The following is a 21,534-nucleotide window of genomic DNA, read 5'->3' on the forward strand; positions in this document are numbered from 1 at the left end:
AGACTCCCTGGAAAAGACCCTGATGTTGGGAAAGATGGAGGGCACAAGGAGAAGGGGACGACAGAGAACGAGATGGTTGGATAGTGTTCTTGAAGCTACCAGCATGAGTTTGACTAAACTGCGGGAGGCAGCGGAAGACAGGAGTGCCTGGCGTGCTCCGGTCCATGGGGTCACAAAGACTCAGACATGACTAAACGACTAAACAACAACAACAACAAGACCCTGCTGGATCAGGCCAATGGCCCATCTCATCCAGCATCTGTGGCCAAGCAAATGCCTTAACAGAAAGCCCAAAAGCAGGACCTGGGCCACAACAACATCTCTCCCTACTTGTAATTCCCAGCATCTGGTTAACAGAGGCATACTGCCTTGGATTGTGGAGGTAAAACATGACATAAACCATTAGAAAAACCCCGGTGGATCAGGCCCATCTCCTCCATCACCGTGTTCTCGCAGGGACCAACCAGATGCTTCTCGGGAGTCTGCAAGCAGGATGTGAAGGCAACAGCCCACTCCCTCTGTGGTCCCTTTTCCACTGTCATGGTGCCTCTGATCCAGGAAGTAGCATATGACCACCATGAAAAGTAAGAAGATCAGAAGAGCCTGCTGGGCCAGGCCAGTGACCCGTCTTGTCCAGCGTCCTGTTCTTGCAGTGGCCAACCAGGTACCTATGGGAAACCAGCAAGCAGGTATGCCCCACGGAGGACCTTAAGGTCCATAAATAGCAACACCCTAGAGGTCCCAGGCCCTAAGGAAGTCAGATAAGCCTCAACCAGAGCCAGGGCCTTTTCAACTCTGGCTCCGGCCTGGTGGAACGCTCTGTCTCATGAGACCAGGGCCCTGCGGGATCTGATTTCTTTCCGCCGGGCCTGTAAGACAGAGTTGTTCCGCCTGGCCTTCGGCTTGGAATCAAATTGATCCCCTTCCCCTCTTCCTTTCTCCTTTCTCCTTCCGTGATGGAACTGCTATTTGGGGACTTCCCTGGCTTTTTTCTGGCCCACGTAGGACCAGTCTGGACAGTTGGCCTTGGTGAAGACTTGACGTTTTCACCCCCCAAGAAAGTTTTTGATCTGAGTTCCTACTGAAATGAGGCTGCATTTTAATGTTGTATTTTAATCTTGTTTTTAAGTTGTATTTCAATCAACTGTTTTTATACCGGTGTTAGCTGTCCTGAGCCCGGTCTTGGCTGGGGAAGGCAGGGTATAAATAAAATTTAATTAATCAATTAAGCAAGACCCGAGCACAAGAGCATTCTCCACTCTTGTGGCCTCCAGCAGCTGGTATTTAGAAGCTTTGCTGCCTCCAACCAGGGGTGTAGGAAGGGGGTGCGGTGGGTGCGGACCACCCCGGGTGCCAACGCCGAGGGAGGGTGACATCACCACGCCGCCCCCAGACACTCGCCACGGGCAGCACACCCCCAGGACGCCGCAAGCGGCACCCCTCCCCCGGGAGGCTCGCAATGGAGGCCGAGCCAAGTCACTGTGGCTGGTATTGCCCATCAATAGCCCTCTCCTCCATTAATTTGTCTAATCAGCTATTAAAGCCATCCAAGGCTATCAGCAAGTCCTGTGGCAGGGAGTTCCATAGTTAACTATGTGTGAGCTGATGGCAGTTGTAGGCATGAGTGCGGGTGCACGTTTCAACGTTTCCCAATCAGAGCTTATCTAGAGCAAGGAGGCATACCCCAGTTGTAGTGAAACTGGAGACAGAAAGGGATTTTTAAACTCAAGTAAAATTTTGCAACAGAACCAAAACCAGCTGTTCGCAAGAGTATGGCTGGAAAGAACCCTCTGGCACAGCTCCAAGGAACCACTAGAGGGCACTCTTACCCACCAATCTCGCTGAGTTTCTGAGCACTCTGGCAGCTCCATTCGCTGTCTGCCCCTTGGTTCCCATTCTCCGCACAACGGCTGGTGCAAGAGACGAGCCTAGTCATAATGGCAATGCAACTTGATGGCTTTCCAGTCCAAGCGCAATGTATGTCAGGAATCTGGAGGAAGAACTGTTTGGGAGGGAGAGTTGATCTCCTACAGTTGCTTGAATGAATGCAGTGATCATAGGTGATTGGGACAGAGCATAGGAGCCAAGGGCCGAGGTCCCTCCTCCCCCCAGTAAAATATTTGAGGGGGCTCCCCCCCCAAAAAAAATAGTTGATGGACATTGCAATTCAAATGTCATGTGCATGCTGCATATTATAACTGATTATGTGGGGTGGGGCTTATCAGCCCCCCCCCATATTTTATTTAAGTTGGCACCCCGGACAGAGTACAGTGGTACCTCGGGTTAAGTACTTAATTCGTTCCGGAGGTCTGTTCTTAACCTGAAACTGTTCTTAACCTGAAGCACCACTTTAGCTAATGGGGCCTCCTGCTGCTGCCGCACCGCCGGAGCACGATTTCTGTTCTTATCCTGAAGCAAAGTTCTTAACCCGATGTACTCTTTCTGGGTTAGTGGAGTCTGTAACCTGAAGCGTATGTAACCTGAAGCATATGTAACCCGAGGTACCACTGTATTGCAAAGCACAGTCTGCAAGGTTACTTACTGCCTCTGGTTTTCCATCTCCCGTGCACACATATACATACCAAAGCTCACGAATTGTCATCTGGAAAGCTTGTGGAGATGGCCCAACTATTTCAGCATCCTGTTCTCACAGTGGTCAGCAAGGTGCCTTTTCTGGGAAGTCCACAAGCAGGGTCCAAGCGCAACAGCACCCTCTGCATTTATGACGCCAAGGAACTGGTATTCAGAAGTCTACTGCCTCCAACAGGCTAGCAACCACCGATAGCCTTATCTTTCACAAATTCATCTGCCCCTCTTTTAAAGCCAGCCATGTTGGCAGCATACCCTCCAACTGTCCCAATTTTCCAGAGACAGCCTTGGGATTATGAAAGTCATCCCAGGTTCTGATTTGATCCAGCAATGTCCCTCTATCAGCGCTGCTGCCACCAAGCTCAGGGAGGAGAATGAGATGACACCTTTTTCGAGTGGTGGTGGGCAGGGCCTTGCAGAGCCAGGCAGAGGCCGGGGCCAGGTAGATAATGTGCCCCCCCTTTTTTACCCTGGGGATAACTGATCTTATAAATAAGTAAGTAGATAAATGATTTTCACAAACGTTATGCTGACAAATAATCTTATTTCAAGGCTTGAACCATATCTGCATATAAAGACAAAATGGGAAATATAGATATAGGCAAAGCATGACTAAGCCGCTTCTGGCGAACCAGAGCAGCGCACGGAAACGCTGTTTACCTTCCCGCCGCAGGGGTACCTATTTATCTACTTGCACTGGCACCGACCTTCTGATCAGGAAGTCCTAGGCTCTGTGGTTTAACCCACAGCGCCACCCGCGTCCCTAAATATAGATATACAATAGTGCTTTTTAAAAATACATAGGGAAAAGGATTGTTTTAAGTATTTAAATTTAAAAATGCTTTTGTGAACATGCTGACCGAGGCCCCCTTTGGAATTGGAGGCCCGGGCCAAGTGGCCCATATGCCCCCCCCCTGTCTGGGCCTGGTGGTGGGGGCTGCTGCTGCTGCAATGGAGCATCCTGATGCCTCTCTATGGCCCCTTCATGGTCACCGCTGCCAACTCTGTCCCTTGGGCAGCTTGTAGCAGGCAAGGGACAGGAGAGGCTGCCACCGCTGGGCCCAGCCCCACATGACACCCCAGCTTTGAGGGGCAGGCAGAGGGGCAAGGCCTCCCTGGGGAAGAAGAAAGGGGAAGTGGAGCAGAGCAGAGTGCAGGGAATCTTGAATTTTTTTAATGCTCTGTGTGTCTGCATCTAATCTTGCCCCTTTCTAAAGTTTATTTAACGGTGTGCATTTTTCATTTTGTAAATCAACCAAATACAGTAATAAAATAGAATTGGGATTAAGGGGTTTTCTCGGGATGGTGGAAGGTGTGTGTGTTTTGTGCTGTTGGTGTAGTAGTAACAACAACAACAACAACAACAATTTATTTGTACCCCACCCATCTGGCTGGGTTTCCCCAGCCACTCTGGACAGCTTCCAACAAAGATTAAAAATACATTAAAATGTCACACATTAAAAATGATGGCACTTGCCCTTCTTCTGATCAGAAATGCTCTGCAGTGGGTGACCCAAAAAATGGGCGGTTGAGGAGGATCAGTTGGCGTGGGGAGGGAGTGAAAATGTTCCTGTTTTCATTCAAGGAATGTTGAAAGATATGTGGCAGTCATCACTGCTTCGTATGGGAGCAAACTCCACAGTTCAACTACACATCGTGCGAAGAAGGACTTCATTCTGTCTCTTCTGAATCTTCCAACATGCAGTTTTCAAACCTTCCAGCATTCAGCTATAGCATCAATCCTCCAGAATACCTTCCCAAAAGAGATTATGGATATTCAATCAGCTGGGTGCTTTAAATGTCTATTCAGAACCCATTTGATTCCTTTTATCATAATATATTTGCTGTTTTCTCATCTTAATTTATGGTGTCTTATACCTGCAAGCGGCTTAGATCCCCCTCCCCCCCCAAAATGTTTTAATACAGAAATGATGATACTATTATGAATAATAAAAACCTGTAGAAGAAAAGACTGGGAGGTGATATAAGAGCCATCTTCAAAAACCTGAAGGGCTGTCCCATGGAAGAGGGAGCAAGCTTGTTTTCTCCTGCTCTGGAGGCTAGGATCTGAACCGACGGGTTCAAGTTACAAGAAAGGAGACTCCAACTAATCTGGCAGGAGTGCGTGCAGGAGCCAGGCCCTGTGACCAATAGGACTTTGCAGGACTGGAGCCTTCCTAAGTTTGTTCTGAAGAGGCAAGGCGTGGCCACACAGGTGAGACCAATTGGTAGCTCACAGCACCTGGTGGCAAGAGCTGGGAAGGGATATAAGGTCAGCATTTCCCTTCGGCTCTTTGCCACAGCAACAAGTTCCCTGCCTTGCTGTGTTTGGCTCTTTGCTTCTTGATCCTTGGACCCTTGACTTTGTGACTCCTTGCTTATTGATCCCCGGACCCTTGGCTTCTTGACTCCTCGCTCTCTGACCCTTGGACTCTTGGCTTCCTGACTCTTGGTTTCGGGACTCCCGTTCCTGCTCCCACCCCGCCATCTTGCCCCCAGTCCCAACATCCCCAGCCGGGACTTCAATTGCCCGTGAACCAGACTGTGGCATAAATATTAGGGAAAACTTTCTGACAGTAAGAGCTGTTTGTCAGTGGAACAGATTACTTTGGAAGGTGGTGGACTCTCCTTCACTGGAGGTTTTCTAAAACAGAAATTGAGTGGCCAGCTGTCAGAGATTCTTTCGCTGCAATTCTTGCATTACAGGAGGTTGAAATTGACGGCCCTTGGGGTACCTTCCAACTCTTCCATTCTATGCTCCTAATAGCCTGTGTCTCAACTATCCAAAGTCTGGAAGACATCAGTCTAATGACTCCAAACATGGACAGTGATATCATTTTGTCTTAAGGCAAAGAAGGAAAAGAAGGACTACAAAGCAAGGAGCTGGCCCTCTGGATTTGCAGAATTCTTCCTTATGTTAAGAAAGGAGCAGGAAAGAGGAGAGGAGAGAAATGTTACTAATTATGCTCTTTGGGCCTTGTCAAGGTACTGTGTTGCTATCTCTGCATGTATTTCATTTCATGGGCTAACCCACCTGCCCAGGTTTAAGAGTGAATGAGGCAAGGCATGGCCTACAAGAGGGAAAACCTCAAACTCATTACATCCTTCGGGAGTGATCCTATGCACAAGAAGCTGGTATAGAGCAAGCTGGTGTAAATTAAGCAGGTGAAACGCTATACCAGATCCAAGGTAAAAAGGTACAGGTAAAAAGATGAAGGACCCCTGGACGGTTAAGTTCAGTCAAAGGCGACTATGAGATTGCAGCACTCATCTCACTTCCAGCTGAGGGAGCTGGCTTTTGTCCACAGACAGCTTTCCAGGTTATGCGGCCAGCATGACTAAACCGCTTCTGGTGCAATGGAACACTGTGATGGAAGCCAGAGTGCATGGAAACGCCATTTACCTTCCTACCATAGCGGTACCTATTTATCTACTTGCACATGTGTGCTTTCGAACTGCTAGGTTGGCAGGAGCGGAGACAGAGCAACGGGAGCTTACCCTGTCACGGGGATTTGAACCGCCAACCTTCTGACTGGCAAGCCCAAGAGGCTCAACGGTTTAGACCACAGCGCCCCCTCGCCACTGTGAGGACTAGATGGGCCTTCGGCTGCATACAGCAAAGCTTTCCTTATGGTGTGTGTGTGTAAGGTGAAATCATATGCTCTGAATATATATATATATATATATATGCTATCTTTTATAGGTTGTAGAAGAAATAGAAGAACAATATAAACTCCCCCAGTTTTCCTATCCCCGACCCCAGGAAGTGTTACAGAAGTAATTGATGAGGAGTCATGTCCCACCAACCAGGTTCTTTTCCATACACCTTCTGTTCGCCCACACCTGAGTGAAACCCCCATTGAACACAGGATTTCTTTTGAGTAAACATGCTTTGGATTAGACTGTGTAAACCATAGAACTGATATCAGCTGGGATGTTTCAAATCAGGTAGGAGCAGAACACAATGGGAAAGATATCTGTATCTCCACACACACCCTCAATGGGCCATTTTGAGTGGAAACTGCCAGGGAAGGAAAGCGTTGACTTGATTGATGGATCTCAGGTTGAAGTGGTGAGAAGGTTAAGACCAGGTTTCAACACCCCATCCAGTCGTGAGACACATTGGCTGACCTGGGGGCGGCAGTCGCAACCTAGCCCACCTCACTGGATCATGATGCTGAAAGTTCAGAAAGCGTAGATCCACTCACACAACCTAGAGCTCCTTGGAAGAAAGGTAAGGATACAAATGTCACAAGTAAATACAGTGGTACCTCAGGTTACATACGCTTCAGATTACATACACTTCAGGTTACAGACTCCGCTAACCCAGAAATAATACCTTGGGTTAAGAACTTTGCTTCAGGATGAGAACAGAATGGTGGTGGACCAGTGGTGTGGTGGCAGCAGGAGGCCCCATTAGCTAAAGTGGTGCTTCAGGTTAAGAACAGTTTCAGGTTAAGAACGGACCTCCAGAACGAATTAAGTACTTAACCCAAGGTACCACTGTAATATATAGCCCCAAACAAAGTTGCAGGCATGGCTGGGGGTTGGACTAGATGACGGGATGGGTCAACTCTACAGTTTTATAAATTTATTATTCTAAGCCAGAAATCTCCCTTCCTTTCCTAGCCCACAAAAAGGAACAGGGACTGTTAAGCTTTAGGGTATCACAAGTTTCTATTGATTGTATGCAGCAAAGTTCTACTCAAAGTAGACCCATTGAAATTAAGGGACCTAAGTTGCCCATCCATTTCCACGTGTCTAGAACTAACATAGAATGCAACCTTCTTTTAGTTGCAATTCGTTTTTAGCTTACTTTTTTGGGGGGGGGGGAGGAGAGAGGTTTAATTTTTCGTTAAAAGGCTTGATTAGCATAGTTTTTGGGACAATCAGATGTACAGTATATAATTTATCACAGCTTATTCGAATACATTCACCATACGATTTTAAATTTTTTTAGTTGATGTTTTAAACACTTATTTTTACTGATAATTTCACTGTTTTATTTTATTTTTGTTAACCGCTTTCAGGCTTTATTTTATTTCGCAGTCGAGCGGGACATAATAAATTTCGTGAAACAAACAAAGTGCAAGCTCAAGCCTTTGTGTTTGCCTGCGACAGACTCTGAGTCCTTAGGAAGTGCCATTGCGCTGAGCACTTGAGGGCCTGTCCTTACCCCGCCTCTCTCCAAAATAGGGGGGGGGCGGTTGAGGTTATTTAATTAGGCTTGTTCCTTCCCTCCCTCCCCGATTCTGCTGGGGGCGGGGAAGAGATGCATACAAGCAGCTGGAGGGGCGAGCGTGAGTTTCTGCTCATTTCCTCCCCTTCTCAATTAAATCGCGTCTGAGTCAGCGCCTCGCCCTGTCCTCCCCACCCCCGTTCTCCCCTCCCAGGCCATTGACAGGCACACGCCCGGAGGACCCGGGGACCAGCCGCCCTTTGTGATGCTGATTCGGGCTGGAGGAGCCCCTCCGTCTTTTGTCTGATGTTTTCCAGGCAGACGGAGGAGGAGAGAGCGCAGCAGCTCTTGAAAATTGACCAGCCCCCCGAGCTGCGCGTCACATCGGAGCAAAGACAAAACGCCCGCCTGCCTGGGCTTAGCGCGCACGCACAGCCGGGTCGGGAGGCAGACGGAGGCGCTTCCCTTACACAGGGCTTGGTGATTCCCCCCAAAAAATATTGTCGATCCAGGCTATTACCCCGCCAGGACAAACCGTCTTAGGTAGGCGCTGGCCAGGTGAGAGAGCCCCCGGGCTTGGAGAGGCGGAAATGTAACATTTCAGCACCCTGGACAGTTCCGAGCGCGGCGGCGCTTTGACGGTCGGGCCATGGCGAGCGTCCAGCAGGGCGAAAAGCAGCTGTTCGAGAAGTTCTGGAGAGGGACCTTCAAAGCCGTGGCCACGCCAAGACCCGGCAGCGTCATCGTGGCCAGCATCACCTCCCGCAAGCCCCTGGCCAGGTAGGAAACTTGTTCGCATTGCTCTGTTTTTGAAGCTAGACCGGCTGCCTCCTTCCTCTCCTTCCGCGGTTTATTCTGTTTTATTCCAACATGCTGGGGCAAGGGGGAGACTGACCGTTTTGTAAGGAAAGAGCTTTGAAAATAGTGCTTTTACTCTCTGCGTTTTAGTAGATCTGTTGTTGTTTTTAATCTTGCTTTAATTCTGTTATACTTTTTAACTATTAATTTGCATATGCTTTTCCGCCTTGTTTTATCTGCATTGTGTAAGCCGCCTTGAGCCCTGGTCTTGGGGGAAAGGCGGGATATAAATAAACAAATAAATAAATATTTAACCGCATGTTTTATTGGTGACTTCTCTGTCTTGACTGATGTATTTCTCTGTGGTTTGGGTTTTCAATGTAGTATATGCATTTTGCTCCCCCCCCCCTTATCTTACTATGTTTAATGTAAGCTACTCGGGGATTTTGCATATTAAATGGTAAATAAAAATTATCGAGGACGAGGACCCTTTGCTCCAGCCCTGTGGGTGCAGGGAGTCAGGGACCCTCTCGCCTTCTGTTTGATCAATGGCTAAGAGATCTTCCCTAATTGGGGTAGATCAGGGGTTTGTGAGAGTCTGTGTGTAAATGAGGAGGTGGGTGTGGAAACTTTTCCTGGACCGGTAGAAATTAAGAGCCTGTAGGAGCATATCAGATACCTGAATGGTGGTGGTTGGCTTATTAAGGAGCAAGGAAGGTTTTGGACTTGAGCTTTGATGAATATATCCAATCTCTCTGTATCTTCGAGTTTTAATGACTTTTTTTTTTAAAAGCACCATATTTAATATATGGTCATAATAATATCCAGCACCTGCATCCTTTCATCCCACCCTGCAGAATTCAGGATGGGGTGGGTTAGATCCTGAAAAATGTACATCAGGAATAAACAACGACTCTTCCCTGGTTTTGTGCACTGAGCATCTCTGTGAATGGAGGAGGTGGGCATGAAAACTTTTTCTAGACCAGCTGGGCTTTGGTGGGAGCAGGGGAGCTAAAGAGTAGCATCTGCAAGAGCAAATCAAATATATTGATTATGAAGGTGGTGATGGTTGGGTTTTAGAGGCAAGGTAGGTTTGGGGGTTGAGCCTTGATGATGTGCCTATTCTCCGGTCAATCTGAAACAGATTTAATGGCATTAAAAAAACACAACTTTTTTTAAAATGTACAGTTACTTTCCTCCACTACCCAACATTCAGGATAGGGTGAGCAAGAGACTGAAATTGATGCATCTAGAACACAGCAAGTGTGCCCTGCTTTGGGAATGACTTAAAAAAAGGTATCTGAAGAAGTGTGCATGCACACGAAAGCTCATACCAAGAACTGACTTAGTTGGTCTTTAAGGTGCTACTGGAAGGAATTTGTTTTTTTTTTTTTTTTTTTGACTATGGCAGACCAACACGGCTACCTATCTGTAACTTAAAAAAAGATATTAGAATTGCATCCACCTAATCACAAAAATTCAGGAGTGCGGAAGAATGGCAGAGGAGTCTGACCTTTTAGTCCCTTTTGTAAAAAGCCATGATGTATGAGCAACTGGATGTTTGAAAAATAAAGTTGGGCTTACTGATCTGTGGTGCTCTGACCTTTAAAAGTTGTAAAGTCCAAAGGTGAAGGTGATGAGGAAGGAAATTGTATTGTGGTACACATACATATTATTAAACTGTTCAGAGGTTTATTTACAATTATACATTTTTAAATGATTTTTTAAATGATTTCAATATCTGTTTTTAAATGTTTCCTTGTAATGAAAAAACTGAAAATGTTATAGCTTTGTTCTTTTTGTAAACTCCTTTGAGCTTTTATTATTTACTTTATTGCATTTATATCCCTCATTTTCTCTCTCCAAGGATCTCAGGGTAGCATGCATGCTCCTTATTTAATCTCCACAACAACCTTGTGAGGTAGGCTAGGCTGAGAGACAGCCACTGACCCAAGGTCACCCTGTGAGCTTCATGGCCAAGTGGGAATTTGAACCCTTGTCCCCTCCAGGTCCTACTCTGACACTCTAACCACTACATTACCACTGGCTTTTATTTTATTACCATCAAGCGTTATAGCAATCTTGGGGAATAAATAAATAAAGCGACGCATACATTTTGCTAAATAAATAAATGGGGCTGAAAGACAAGAGCATTTTTCAAATAAAACTCCCTGAGCTGCACACCGGGGAGTTTGTTGATGCTGGAGTTTCCTGCACTGCTGTTTCGCAATATTTCTGCTAGAATTCAGGAGGATTACCCATCGGACTGAGCTGCAGCTCTTCCAAAAGGCTTAGGGCAAGTACAGCAATCTATGTGGCTTCTCCCAGATTATTGCATGGATAAGCGCAAGAATTGGCACTCTTGCCAAGTGGGGCTTATAGGGGCTGGTGGCACTGTAGGGTCAAACAAAATCCCCATTGCAGAGGTCTTCTCCACCCCAGCACATAAATGCCATTTTGAGTGTAAACATTTGCGCAGGCTTTGGGTCCATCTCTCAGTGATAGTGCTTCCATTGCTTTCACAGTCCAGGAAAAGGTGTTGATATGGAACAGCGTACATAATTCTCCACTATCACTGGCATTAGGAAGAGCCTGTGATGCAACCTGATCACTCAGTGGAAGGGCATCTGCACTGCATGCAGAAGTTCCCTGGTTCCATGCCCAGGATCTCCAGGTAGGACTTCCATTCTGAAACCCTTGAGAGCCACTCCCAGTCAGTTTATATAGGATTGAGCTGGATGGATGAATTGTCTGATTCAATATGGTGAAGGACCATAGCTCAGTAGGTTGAGCATCTGTTTTGCATGCAGAAGGTCCCAGGTTCAGTCCCCAATGGCATCTCCAGGTAGGGCTGAGGAAGATTCCCCATCTAAAACCCTAGAGAGCCACCAGTCCAAGTCATTATACGGCAGCTCCTTAAGTTCCTGTTAGTTGCATTTGGGTTCGTTGCTCATTTCCTTTCTGGAAAGGGGATGGAAAACTGTCAATCTGCTTCTCTAGAGGTTCTTTCATAAAGCGCTTTGGTTCCTTAGCCACCCCCTCCCCACATATAACTTCTGAGGGTGAATCTTCCATACCTATGAACTTCTTACCGATAACTGATAGCTTCCTTCAAGAATCTGACCATCTGTGTATATTGGAGTTGGTAAAAGGCTGGTTGTTCCAGCTTCAAATTTAAGGTTGGGATCAAATTTTCCTAGGGCTGACGGAGGTTGTAGCCCAAAAAGTCTGGAAGGCACCAGGCTGATATAGCTTATTCAAGAGAATATAGTGACCTCTGGGAATGCAGGCGTTGACCATCTATAAAGAATAACTTTCTTACAGCATTTCTGTTCTTGTTGAGAAGGAAGGATGTGTGGTGCTTGCAAAATCTTTAGAGAGGGACAATTTGGAAACAGAGGCTTTGTTTCATTCCTCATAAGAACATAAAAAGAGCCTGCTGGTCACCATCACTGCTTCTTGTGGGAGTGAGTTTAACTATGTGCCATGTGAAAAAGTACGTTCTTTTATCAGCTCTGAATAGACAACAAAGAGAAAAGATACATTGACTGTGGTCATGATTTCTTACAATTTATATTTTGCACTGTAGTTTTTAATCTTATGTTAAAGACCAGTATTACATCTGCTGGGCTCCCAAAGTGTGTATATTGCAGCAATTAACCATAATGACAAGCAAACATCAACAGCTAGAATGAGGCGCTCTGAAGCAATAGGTGCTAACGTTTGAAAGCCCAAATCCCTATACGCTCCGAGTACACAAGCTTGTCTCCCACACTTCCCATTTGTTACGCCATTAGGAGCATTTAAAAAAACCTACAAAAGCACCACTTACATCATTTCGCTCCTTATTGCAGTGAGAAGGTACCATCTATTAAAATAATGGTTTGAGAAAACCTCCTCATATTGGGTAAAAATATCTCACAAAACGAAAGCCCAATGAGCTCCGACTCCTATGAATGACTCCTGGATCATTTGATTGCCTTTCATTATCTGTGCCCAAAGTAATCATGTGCAAGTCTTTATTTCAGGTGGGTGACTCATTATGCCAACATTCACATACCTGCTGCCCACTGTATGTATTGGATCCCAACATCACCGTTGGCAGAGGCTGATGGGAATTGTAGTCCAAAACATAGAGGATAGGCTGCATCCTTGCTAGACTGCCTTAGTTCCCCTCTTGCATTTCCTCTTTTTCCTTCCAGCCTTTCTCAACCTGTGGGTCCCCAGATGTTGTTGAACTACAACTCCCATCACCCCTAGCTAGCAAGGCCAGAGCTCAGGGATGATGGGCATTGTAGTCCAACAACACCTGGGGACCCACAGGTTGAGAACCGCTTTAAACTATTTCTTCATTGTTTTATTTTTTTAAAAATGCATTTCTCCACCCCAATTTAGTTTCTGATATTTGCAAATGGACAATGGCTCAGTGATAGAGTATCTACAGTACCTTGCATGCTGGAGATTCCAGATTCAATCCCTGGCATCTCCAGGTAGGACTGGGAATGCCTTATATCTGCAACACACATACACCCCTGAGCCTCTGCCAGTCAGTGTAGACAACACTGAGCTGGATGGTCTGATTCAGTACAAGGCAGCTTCCCAGATTCCTGTGTGCTGCCTCTTGAAATCGTTTACACTTAACCATTTGTAATGCTTGAAAATCTTTTTAATAAATCTCATTCCGGATGGGAAGATGGTTATCAACTGATAAACGAGCTCAAGCATGAGCACAAGTGTTGGAGAAAGTGACCCTCACCTCCCTCATTATTAAAAATGCCCTGCAATTGAACATATGCATGCATTAGCAGAGATAAATGCCCAGACTGCCTCCGGGGTACTTGAAGAGCTTTGGCGACACTGATCCAGCCTTGAACTGACTTTCTGAGTGGGGCAGTTAAGGCGGGTGCTAGTGATGATGCTGTCAGGGTTGCTGGGCATCTTGTTGGAGGGCAGCATTGCCAAGCTCTGGCGAAACAGATTGTGGGCTGCTTTGGGGGACAATGATACAGGGAAGCTCTCGGCTCACTGGCAAAGGACTGGGAGGGAAGAGTGTAGCTCTAGATAACAAGATCTTCTTAGGAGACCGTCTAATGACTGCCTGCATCTGTTGTTGTAACAAAGACTGCAGAGGCGGTCAAGGTCTCATTCTCCGATGGCATTTTCATCCCAGACCTTTTACTGTCAGGTTAATGCAGGGAAAGGAACGCTGAATCCCTGGGCTTGTTCATGACATCTAATTCTTTTTCTTTTTTGAATACAAATTCTGATTATATTAATCCAGAGCAAATCTCACCTGGCAGGAGACCAGGGGTCACCTTGATTCCTTTTGTATCATAATCCCTAATGTTGATTGGAGTTGAACTACAGATGCCCTGACAGTAGAGGGGAATCCCTATTTTCTAACATGAAAGGAGGTGTTGTTGCTGTTTATTGTCACAGTCAGTATACTCTATAAGCATTTTTAAAGATATACAGGACTCTGCCCCAAACATTTTATAACTGAAAGTAGGAGAGGAAGCAAAAGAAGAAGAGAAAGGAAAGGAGGAGCCACAGGATTTGCAGAGGATGCGTATTGAAATATTGATATGAAGTCTAAGCTATCGCAAGGAGAAGAGATAGAGTAATGACAGGCATAGCAGAAACGGTGGTATAAGATAGCATAAGAACACAATGAGAGAAGTAAAATTTAAAAGGAGAAGTGGAGGGAAGTCGTTTTTATTCTTTTTATGTCCTCTTATTTTGTATTGATTATTCTATGCGATATGTCAATATTTGAAGTTTGTTTTTGCAATCAATCAATCAATCAATAGGATTTGCAGAGGATGAATGGGGTGGTTAGCAAGGAGGGAAACAGTTAACATTGTTTTGTCTTGGTTCCAATTCAGGTTCAGTTGCAAGGAAGCTTGCCCCAGCTAAGGCCAAAGAAGGTTCAGTAACCAAGTCAGCACAAATGGCTACTAGCCACAATGGCTATGCCCTCCCTCCACAGACAGACAGATGCAGTAATGCTTCTGAATACCAGTTGTCGGAAGCCACAAGAGGGGAGAGAGCTCTTGTGCTCAGATCCTGCTTGCATCTGGTTGGCCATTGGGAGAACAGGATACTGGACTAGATGGGCCATGGGCCTGATCCTGCAGGGGTCTTCTCACATTCTTAAATGAACCGACTGTTTCATTTTTGGTTCTCATGAGAAAATGTAAATGCAAGAGGCAGTTTAATCTAATAATAATAATAATAATAATAATAATAATAATAATAATAATAATACCTTTGTATGCAAACCTTTAAATCAAAGGTTAGAAAGGAGATGTGTCGCCTCAAGCCAGCAAAAACTTAGTCCGGTGATTCCCAATTGGTGGCCCATGGTGTCGGACTTGCATTCGACTGAGCGACTCTTCCAGTCGAGTCCTCTGGAATCGCCTCCGACATGATTAACGACCTGAGCCTCTGATAAGGCTCCAAGCACGTCCCCCCCATTACGCAGGGTATCCAGCCCAGGGAAGGACGAGAAGTTTATGAGCTACAATGCTAAAGAGTTTTTCCTAACTACGCAGACAGAAAAGAAATATACATGCTCTCTCTGTGAAAGCAGAGAGCAACTGAAAAACAGAGGAACAGGAAATCAGTAACATCACATTCATCTCCTGTCTTCCTTGAGACTTCCAACAGCCTGGAATGTCTCTGGAATGTAAACAGAGTCTTGTGACTCCAAAAGCACTGCACAGTGGCAACACACAGAAACCAACACATGGACCCTGGGGATCTACATAACCCACCCAAGGGGCCCATGGCACCATTCACATAAAGACTACCATAGAGACAGGGCTTTTTTCCCCAGCCAGAACTCACCAGAACTCCATTCTTGCCATTGCCATTATAAGAGAACAAGGGAGGCGTTCATGGTGAGTTCCAGCACCTCTTTTTCTAGAAAGACATCACTGCGCAGAGATATCTAAATTTTCAAAAGAAGGGGGTCCATGGCTTGGCTTTTGAAAATCAGGGAATTCATAGTACTTGGCTACATGGGAACCACTGACTTAGTCTTGAACACCCACCTCCATAACCCAGTGGTTGGTTGTGCCCATTAGGACCAGTGGGCAGAAGGCAGAGAGACCAACAGGAGGCGGAGCCAGAGCCCATGACAGACAAGGCTCAGAGCCAACCAATTCTAGTTTTGCACTCATCCCCCTCCTTGCTGAGTTCCACAAAGGCAATACAGTGGTACCTCGGGTTAAGAACTGAATATGTTCTGGAGGTCCGTTCTTAACCTGAAACTGTTCTTAACCTGAAGCACCACTTTAGCTAATGGGGCCTCCCCCTGCCGCTGTGCCACCGCCGAGTGATTTCTGTTCTCATCCTGAAGCAAAGTTCTTAACCCAAGGTACTATTTCTGGGTTAGCGGAGTCTGTAACCTGAAGCATCTGTAACCTGAAACGTCTGTAACCCAAGGTACCACTGTACTGCCACTAAGGAGAAGGAAGCTGGTGGCCTCTCTGGACTGGGTGTCAGGTAGGAACAGCTTGGTTAAAATGGCATCATGGGCCAAATGGAGAGGCTTGGTGGGCCAGATTAGGCCTGTGGGCTGGCAGTTTCCAACCCTTTATATAAAGGCACAGACATGCCTTTATATCCATGCAAGGTGGGGTTGCCGTCTCCCCCCGCCCCCAAGAGGCTTCAAAGAAATGAACGAACAAGGAGCGATTTATCTCACAACCAACAGAAGCTTCTGTAAGCCTCTTGCTTAAGAGCAAAGCATCGATGTGCTTTTTCATGTCTGCAAACTGTTAGTGTTGGAAACGGATAAGCCAAACGGGAACAGCCGCCTTTATGTTCAGAAGAATGTACCTGCTCATAATGAGGAGCTTTCTCTAATAAATAAGGATGTAAAAAAGAGACCTGCTAGGATCAGAGCAAAGGGCCACCTAGTTAGTCCTGCATCCCACAGCGGCCAATCAGATGGCTCCTAGTCAGGCCGTGATGAGAGTAATAGTCCTCTTCTGCCTGTGTGTCCCTAGCAACCAGCATTTAGAGGTATCCTGTCTCTGATAATCTAGGGAAGATGCAGCCAACCGTCACCAGCAGCCAGTGATAGCCTTCTCCTCAATATTCACTTCAAAAAAAGGATATCGTGGGAAATAGTTCATACTGGGGGGATATGTGCCTAGAAAAAATAATGCAGTGGTACCTCGCGTTAAGTACTTAATTCGTTCCGGAGGTCTGTTCTTAACCTGAAACTGTTCTTAACCTGAAGCACCACTTTAGCTAATGGGGCCTCCTGCTGCCGCCACACCACTGGTCCACCACCATTCTGTTCTCATCCTGAAGCAAAGTTCTTAACCCGAGGTACTATATCTGGGTTAGCGGAGTCTGTAACCTGAAGCGTATGTAACCCGAGGTACCACTGTATATTATTATTATTAATTAAATTTGTGTTCTGCCCTATATACCCATAGGTCTTAGGGCAGTTCACAACATAGAATTACAGTAAAAAAAACACACCACAAAATACATAATAAAAAATAAGAACAAAAACAAACTGGTAATCCCCCAATATAAACTAATTCCCTCTCTACTTTATCCTCATGACAACCCTACAAGGTAGGTTAGGCTGAGAGACAGTGACTATGGCCCAAGGTTGCCCAAGGAGCTTCAGCATGGCTGAGTGGGGGTGGGGGCGATTTGAACCTTGGTTCTCCCAGGCACTGCTCCCTTGTACTCTAACCACTACACCACATTGCTGGTGCTCATTCCAGAGGCGAGCAATGAAGGTGATGGGGAGGGGATGAAGTGGGGAGATGGCGTTTGCGGGGAGAGGCAGGGAGATCGAAATGAGACACAGTGGGTGGTTGTGGGTGCTTACGAACCATCCCTTTTTGATGCCTTGGGTGCCTGCCATTAACTTCATCCTCTGACGCCTGAGAAATTCTGCTAGTTGACTGCAGTTTTGAACAAAGATGAAAATGCTTTTGTAGATGGGTTGTTGTTTTTTATATTATCCTGGAAATTTACTGCCGCACAGCTAATTCCAGAACCTTTCTCTTTATTACAGAGTCAGCTAGCAGGCAGCTTCCCCCCCCCCCCATGCTATTTTGGAAGAAACACACTTGCACAGAGAGAGAGAGATGGAAAGCATTGGTCTGTATCCATCACTGCCTCTCTCCCTTTCCAATCTGAGTCTTTGGGGCAAAGCAGCACAATGAAATCTAGCATGAAATAATGCGAATTTGCAAGGGCGCTTTATGCATGTGGCTTTTAAAGCGACGAAGGCCGTTGCCCAGGTCAACATGGCAGAAAAATCACGTCTGCAACTGAGTGTATGCTTGAAAGATGACTGTAGCCAACTCTGGCTCTCTGGGCCTCTTTGCACTCTACTAAAGGTAAAGGGACCCCTGACCATTAGGTCCAGTCGTGACCGACTCTGGGGTTGCGGCGCTCATCTCGCTTTATTGGCCAAGGGAGCCAGCGTACAGCTTCGGGGTCATGTGGCCAGCATGACTAAGCCGCTTCTGGCGAACCAGAGCAGCGCACAGAAACGCCGCTTACCTTCCCGCCGGAGCAGTATCTACTTGCACTTTGATGTGCTTTCGAACTGCTAGGTTGTCAGGAGCAGGGACCGAGCAACAGGAGCTCACCCCGTCGCGGGGATTCAAACCGCCGACCTTATGATCGGCAAGTCCTAGGCTCTGTGGTTTAACCCACAGAGCCACCCGCGTCCCTTCTTGCACTCTACTACTTCCTTGCAAACCCAGCTTCAAGCAGGATTATTTCCCAGGGAAGTCTGCTGCGTAGAGCAGGTTCTTACCTAAGCTCTCTTCCAGCAAACGTGGTTTTGTCTCTCTCCTGACTGTTGCATTACACATATAAGGAGTGGGGAACCTTTTGGCCTGGAGGCCAAACACCCCACACCTGACACTGTATGTAATACAGACCAGTGGAGAATCACAGAATCATAGTTGGGACGGATCCTGAGGATCATTTAGTAGTCTGACCCCCTGCAATGCAGGAATATCAGCTGTCCCTTATGGGGATCGAACCTGCAATCTTGGTGTCATCAGCACCATACCCTAACCAAGGACCACCTCTTTCCATATGAACTGCCCCGGACCCTGAGATTATCTTCTGAGGCCCTCCTTCATGTGCCTCCTCCACAAGGGATCCGGAGGCCAGCAACATGAGAACAGGACCTTTTCTGCAGTGGCTCCCTGTCTGTGGAATGCTCTCCCTAGAGAAATTTGCCTGGCACCTTTAGGCGCCAGGCAAAAATGTTCCTTTTTAACCAGGCCTTTGGTTGATCTGTTTGACATCCTGCACCCTTTTATGGGACGAGGGTGGCACTGTGGGTTAAACCACAGAGCCTAGGGCTTGCTGATCAGAAGGTCGGCAGTTTGAATCCCCGCAATGGGGTGAGCTCCCATTGCTCAGTCTCTGCTCCTGCCAACCTAGCAGTTTGAAAGCACATCAAAGTGCAAGTAGATAAATAGGTATCGCTCTGGCGAGAAGGTAAACAGCGTTTCCATGCGCTGCTCTAGTTCGCCAGAAGTGGCTTAGTCCTGCTGGCCACATGACTCGGAAGCTGTACACCGGCTCCCTTGGCCAGTAAAGCGAGATGAGCGCTGCAACCCCAGAGTCACCTGTGACTGGACCTAACGGTCAGGGGTCCCTTTACCTTTTACCCTTTTCAAATGTGGCTCTTGGGGGGGGGATGTTAGTGGGTTGTTGTTTTTATTCTGATTATATATGTTGTGATATTTTCTGTGAACAGCCCTTAGACCTCTGGGTATAGGGTGGTATATGAACTCAATTAATAATAATAATAATAATAATAATAATAATAATCCAACTCAGTAGCATTCTGCTAGCCTGCCATGCTGGCTAAGGTCTCCATCATGCTATAACCTATGGTGAGTATGAGCTGACCTGATAGAAGTTTATTATTAAATGATACATGTTATGGAGGAACTAGACAGAGAAAAGTTTCTCTCCCTCTTTCATCAGACTAGAACTGGTGGGCATCCCATGAAAAGGAATGTTGGAATATTAAGGACAGTTAAAAAAAAGAACCTTTTCTCGCAGCACATAGTTAAAATAGACTGTAACTATTGATTCATTTGTGCTTTTATCCTGTACTGTATTTTTATCTTGCGAACTGCCCTGAGACCTTTTGATGCAAATCTAATCCATCAATCAATCTGTGGAACTCTCTGCCACAGGAGGCAGGGATGGCAGCCAACTTGAATGGCTTTCTAAGAGGACTGGGCAAATTCATGGAGGATGGGAAGGCAGCCAATGGGCACTAGCTAGGATGGCTCTGCAATGCTTCTGAATACCGGTGATTAGAAGCCACAGGAGGAGAAGAGGGCTCATGCTCAGATCCTGCATGCATCTATAGGCATCTCTGGGTGGCCACTATGAGAACAGGATGCTGGACTCAATGGGCCACTGGCCTGATCCATTGGGGTCCTGCTAAGTTCTTATGTGCTTACATTCTCCATAGTAGAATTCTCACTGTCTGTGTGGCTTTCCTGATGGGAATTCAGAGGGGCGGGGGGGGGGTCTTCTCAAACCATTTTATTTTGTCAAGCAATTTCTCCTCCAGCAATTTATTTTGTTATTTTGTCGGCCGATCTATATATCTATATCTATATATTTTTTCCTAAGCAATTTCTGCTCATCCGTTCCCTTGCCAAACTCAGGCAGCACGTAAAAGCTTTCAGAAGTGGCAACTCCGAGGAAATTGCACCCATTCTGATCCAAGAAATTCAACAATCGTTTTTTTACTTTCTTTTCTTCCTTCCTTCCTTCCTGTAACACCCCCCCCCCCAAGTTCTGCTCTATTGGATGCTCATTGGGGAAATTAAAGTGGGGGGGGGAGGTGGGAAGTAATTTAGAGGCAACTGCCAGCCTCATCATCTTAAAAGAAGCAAGAGATTGTCATATTGACAGAACAGAGAGCATCTTCCTCCTCTGTTCCTCTCCCCATTTGGTTCAATCAAATTTTGTGGCGTCATATCCAAAGATCTGCCTGCAATTCTAACCTTCGCTTGCCTGGAATATATTCAAAGGCTGTTGCGGGTGGCCCAGTCTACCTTTCACTCTTTTCCCTTTGACAGCCTGTGGTTATGACCACTTGGCTATCTCAAGAGCTCCATAATGGATGATCGGGCTCTCAGAACTGATGGGTGTTTTGCTCGGAGGAGTAATTGATGTCATCTCTGCCTCTTGTGGGGCGCGGTTCTTCCCCCCTACACACACACACACACACACTGCAAACCACAACCTTCAAGTTAAATATGTACCGTGATTGGTTTTGAATCACCGGTCAGGCCGTGCTGCCATTTATCGTCAAAGGCTTAGCCTGCAGTGAGGTTGCCTTATTAGACGAATTAAATGTTACGTACATTGTCTTCTGATCTTTATGGGCTCCAATACTCCTGTCTGGATGCTGCGATTTCAGGTAGAGGATTCACTTTCCAGAGAATTTCTGTTTCCCCCCACTCAAAAAATGAAAAAGCAAGATTCTAGTCCTTGTTGCTAGGAAACTAGCCTGAAAGTGTGTGAGCAAGGCCTGGTGAATTCACCAAAGCCACAAGAGTGTGGAGACGGTGCAGGATTCCCAGTGGTTGGGAGTGGGGTTGCGAAGTTCCTCACCCAGGAGCAGCCAAATCAGTCACGGAAAATAAGGGAAGCTAATTTGTGCATATTTTACACAGATCGGAGGTTCTCCTGTGGGAGAATATTCATCTTACATTGTTTTCAAAATATCTGTTCACCTCTATGCCGACTTCCAGAAGTTTGAGGTTTTTTCCATATACAGTGGTACCTCGGGTTACATACGCTTCAGGTTACACACTCCGCTAACCTAGAAATAGTGCTTCAGGTTAAGAACAGAAATCGGGCTCTGGCAGTGTGGCGGCAGCAGGAGGCCCCATTAGTTAAAGTGGTGCTTCAGGTTAAGAACACACTGGACG

At 46.4% G+C, this 21,534-nt stretch overlaps 1 protein-coding gene across 1 annotated transcript in view; it reads left to right on the top strand.

The window, feature by feature from the left end:
- Positions 1 to 8,035: 8,035 nt before the first annotated feature.
- SRRM4 (serine/arginine repetitive matrix 4) overlaps positions 8,036 to 21,534 on the top strand; it is a 128,053-nt gene continuing 114,554 nt past the window's right edge. Inside the window, exon 1 of the mRNA XM_081841924.1 lies at positions 8,036 to 8,548. Within this exon, the coding sequence (XP_081698050.1) occupies positions 8,418 to 8,548 (131 nt within the window). The 5' untranslated portion in view covers positions 8,036 to 8,417. The remainder of the gene's footprint in view (positions 8,549 to 21,534) is intronic.

Source organism: Podarcis erhardii (genome assembly GCF_964252035.2).
Source record: "Podarcis erhardii genome assembly, chromosome: 15".
NCBI lineage: Eukaryota > Metazoa > Chordata > Lepidosauria > Squamata > Lacertidae > Podarcis > Podarcis erhardii.